This window comes from Dendropsophus ebraccatus, chromosome 8 (assembly GCF_027789765.1).
Source record: "Dendropsophus ebraccatus isolate aDenEbr1 chromosome 8, aDenEbr1.pat, whole genome shotgun sequence".
Classification (NCBI taxonomy): domain Eukaryota; kingdom Metazoa; phylum Chordata; class Amphibia; order Anura; family Hylidae; genus Dendropsophus; species Dendropsophus ebraccatus.
Window position 1 is genome coordinate 28,729,118 of NC_091461.1, and position 3,862 is coordinate 28,732,979.

The 3,862-nt window shown below is 46.5% G+C and overlaps 1 protein-coding gene across 1 annotated transcript; it reads right to left on the reverse strand.

Moving 5' to 3' along the window:
- Window positions 1-378: 378 nt before the first annotated feature.
- On the reverse strand, window positions 379-3,064 carry LOC138798479 (speedy protein 1-A-like). Its single transcript, XM_069978949.1, has 5 exons — window positions 2,798-3,064; window positions 1,871-2,024; window positions 1,532-1,614; window positions 1,250-1,421; window positions 379-912 (listed from the first exon to the last, which is right to left on the reverse strand). The coding sequence occupies exons 1-5, from the start codon at window positions 2,848-2,850 to the stop codon at window positions 691-693; spliced, it is 684 nt and encodes a 227-aa protein (XP_069835050.1). The 5' UTR covers window positions 2,851-3,064; the 3' UTR covers window positions 379-690.
- Window positions 3,065-3,862: the final 798 nt, after the last annotated feature.

A 3,862-nucleotide genomic window follows, 5' to 3' on the forward strand; every position in this document is an offset into this window, starting at 1 on the left:
CCTACCGCTGATCCCCACAGCCCCTCCCACTGTAATAACACAGACAGTGAGCAGGGAACAAGGAAAAAACTCGCTTCCCCCTAGTATTGTGCTGTGTAATACTCCCTTTAGTAATAATGTATACATTATGTGTTCTCCTCCCTTCTGGTGGGCTTCAGCTTTTCCTATGTTATATGAATATCCTCTCATCTGAATGGCAGCCATGTAAAAATACTAGTCAGGACTAGAAATGAGCGCACTTGAGTACTGTATGCTTATCTCTACTCAGTACGCAAGAAAGGCCTGACTGGCCAAAGTTTCCCTCAGCAATATTACTATGATGAGAAAATCCCTTTAAGTATACAAACAAAAATAGAAGAAACGACTCAGACACGGCAATTAATGTGAAATAATATGAAGTTTTTATTGTAAGTGTATTTGTATGTGGTTGTTACCTCCCAGTACAGCGACACTCAGGACAGGAAAAAACCCCAGGGGGGAAAACCTGCAGGGAAGCCATGGCCGCTGTACTACCCTTCCTCTGGCATACTAAGGGAGGTAACACTATAACATTTCTGTAGTGTGTGTGAGTGTGTGTGTGTGAGTGTGTGTGTGTGTGTGTGTGTGTGTATGTTGGTGTATGTGAATAAAATAAAAAAGGATACCTCATTGCTGATCTTGGCTTTGGGATCCTCTTCTCCTTGATGTTCTTCATTCTTCCTCACCGGAATCCTCCTCTGTGTCTGTCTGGCAGATTTCCCCCTTGCACGGATGGAGCTGGAGGGCCTTACACAGGGAGCAAGACGGAGGGATCCTCGATGGGCCATAGGTGGTGAATTCCTTAGGATCCCTCAGGTAGTAGCGAATGGCCCAGCTGTGGTGGATCTTCCTCTCCCTTCTCCAGGCCCAATGCAAGGGTTCTTCTGCCATGACCTGGAATGAAAGAGAATATGCATTAGGGTGCCTTCACACCTACCGTATCGCAGCAGAAAATCCGCTGCGGATCCGCAGCAGATCCGCTGCAGATTTAACTAAATGAATGAACACAGCATTAAATACGCACTGTCAAATCCGCTGCGGATCCGCAGCAGATTTGTAAGTGAGGATTTGATGTTGTGTTCATTCATTTAATTAAATCTGCTGCGGATCTGCTGCGGATCCGCAGCAGATTTTCTGCTGCAATACGGTAGGTGTGAAGACACCCTTACAATAATAATATTACCACAGACGCTACATCAAGACTGGAGAGATTTATTATCTCTTTACTCACCAGATCACAGGTGGTCCGGTCCACCCAAGCACGAAATCCGATACGGAGGAGCAACTGGTTGCGTCTATGGAGAAGTTCTTCTTTCTTCGCAGTCCAGGTGGTTCCTCTGGTCCAGGCGTAGATCTCTCGCCGAAAATCTTCCTCGTCTTCTTCGAGCTGGTTTGCTAGGAACCTGTCAGAAAATATTACAATAGAAGATAAAATATGTCAGAACAGTGTAGGGCCGATAAGCTGTAAGGAAACAAAGACCTGGTTATCTAAGTGATAATAAAAGATACTCACAGAGCTGGAAAAAAGTTCCTTCTATATTCCTCGGTACGTAGGTGTCCTCTCCGAAGGTACACGAGGACCATGGCCAGGAGGTACTAGAGGGAGGAGAAGGACAGTGAGAGGTCACTATAGATTTACTTCCTACAAAACTGATAGACAAGTGCGGTGCTGCTCCTGGAATCCTGGAATTCATATAGAATATAAAGCAATGACCAAATCACCTTTACTCCATAATACATGCAAGTCATTGAAAGAGAGACCCAAGTGCTGCCCAGAACCTGTATATATGTACCCGCTATCCTGTAATATAATAACATTGCTATCCGCTATCTACACACAGAGTTGTAATACCTTATCCGAGATCCTCATACAGCGATCCTTGGCCAGGAAGGTGTTGATGTGGATGTCGTCCAGGAGGCCGATGAATGCGGCCATCTCTTCCTGCTGGGGGGTCCGCTCCTTCTTCTTCCTCTTCTGGTCCTCTTCCTGGGTGGTAGATGCTGCACTGTTGTAGAAGTGTGAGATATTACATTATTAATAGTCCAATAGTAACAATCTCCAATACAGAAAATGCATCTTAAATACTGTTCTCTTAAAATTTTTATAAAAATGGACTGTATGAAATTTTTTATTCATCAGATGTTTAAATCATGGATGTCTCCAACTATCGCCATACACTGGGATCTGTCACTTCTAGGCTTCCATTGTAATATAACAATATAGTGTGCAGTGGGTCTTTATACTGGGGGCCTCTGCATGGAATATATCAATCACTCCCATATTCCCCATCAGTCCAGCACAGATGCTCCGGTGTCAGTAATAACCCGCTGCACCAGCACATGTGGCTCCAATCCCAACCATCAGTGGTCACATGACTGAGCAGGGAGACCAGTAAAAATGGCCGGTGACCACAGAGACAAGTTACCATGGCTCCCAGCCTGAGAGAAGACTGGACGGTCACCGCAGCATCTGTGCTGGATAATACATTTATTTTTTAACACTATACATTTACAGGTGTAAAGAAGACATGGCGCTGCTGACTATCTGGTCTATGTACAGGTAACCCTCCACCACCCATTACTGCTGCATCAGAAAGCCAATTATATGTATGCCCCCCCCCCCCCATGATGTCTATATACCCTATATAAGATATATGGATGGGGATTTCCTATACATGTACTGTCCCCTATATGGTTGCTATGGTAACCACCCTCCTGTGTCAGTGTATGGGAGACATGGGATACATGGTAGTGCTGTGTCCCTATTGGTTGTACTTACGCCTCCTCCTCAAACTGGCTGATCAGCTCTCTCTTCCTCTTCCTGCTGGTCATGGTGAATCCTCCGCCTCCGCGCTGGGTCGATCCTCACTCGCGCTGGTAACTCCTCTTCCTTCTCTCCGCTGGGTTGATCCGGGTCGCAGTCGAAAATTCAGCAAAAAACGCTAAAAAGTCGCTTTCGTCCGAAAAAAAAGCCGGTCCTAACTCTAAAAGAGCAATCGCAGACTGGCACCGATTGCTGTTTGTTTACGCATTTCTAAGCGCTAATCCTGCGATCCTATTGGCTGTTGGCTGTTGCTATAGGGACTCCCATAGCAACAACAATTTAAACAACAACAACAACTCATTTAACCCTTAGACGACCCAGGGCGTATAGTTACGCCATGGAAGTCTGTCCCCAGACGACCTAGGGCGTAACTGTACGCCCTGGGTGTTATTCCCGCTATGAAGCACGCTCCGGAGCGGAGCGCGCTTCATAGGAGGTGGGGGCCGGCTGCAGTGAGCAGCCGGGACCTCACCGGCAATGACACGCTGCAGCGATCGCGCTGCCGCGTGTCATTAACCCCTTAAACGCCGCGATCGCGGCGCGACCGCGGCGTTTAAGTGTAAGTGACAGGGGGAGTCCCCTGTCACTTACCGATCGGGACCCCCGCAGTGTGACTGCGGGGGTCCCGATCGGTAAAACGGACTGCTGGAGGTCTCTCACCTGCCTCCATGCGGTCCGATCGGCGCTCTGCTACTCTAAGCCTGCACAGGCAGGCTCAATGAGCAGAGCGCCGATAACACTGATCAATGCTATGCCTATGGCATAGCATTCATCAGTGTAGAAATCCAAGTAATGTATGTAAAAGTCCCCCAAAGGGGCTTCAAAAGTGTAAAAAAAAAAAAGTTAAAAACACTAACACACTACCCCAAAACCCCTCCCCCAATAAAAGTTGAAATCACCCCCCTATCCTATTATATAAATAAAACATATAAAAATAAATAAATAGATAAACATATAATATACCGTAGCGTGCGTAATTGTCCGATCTATTAAAATATAACAAGCGTCATTGCGAACGGT

Bases quoted from the DNA above. Each gene is read 5' to 3' on its own strand.
- LOC138798479 (XM_069978949.1), bottom strand. From the start codon at position 2,850: ATGACCAGCAGGAAGAGGAAGAGAGAGCTGATCAGCCAGTTTGAGGAG. The intron at 1,615-1,870 runs GTATTACAACTC...TCCTCCCTCTAG, and splicing joins GTATGAGGATCTCGGATAAG to TACCTCCTGGCCATGGTCCT. The intron at 1,422-1,531 runs GTGAGTATCTTT...ATTTTCTGACAG, and splicing joins AGGAACTTTTTTCCAGCTCT to GTTCCTAGCAAACCAGCTCG.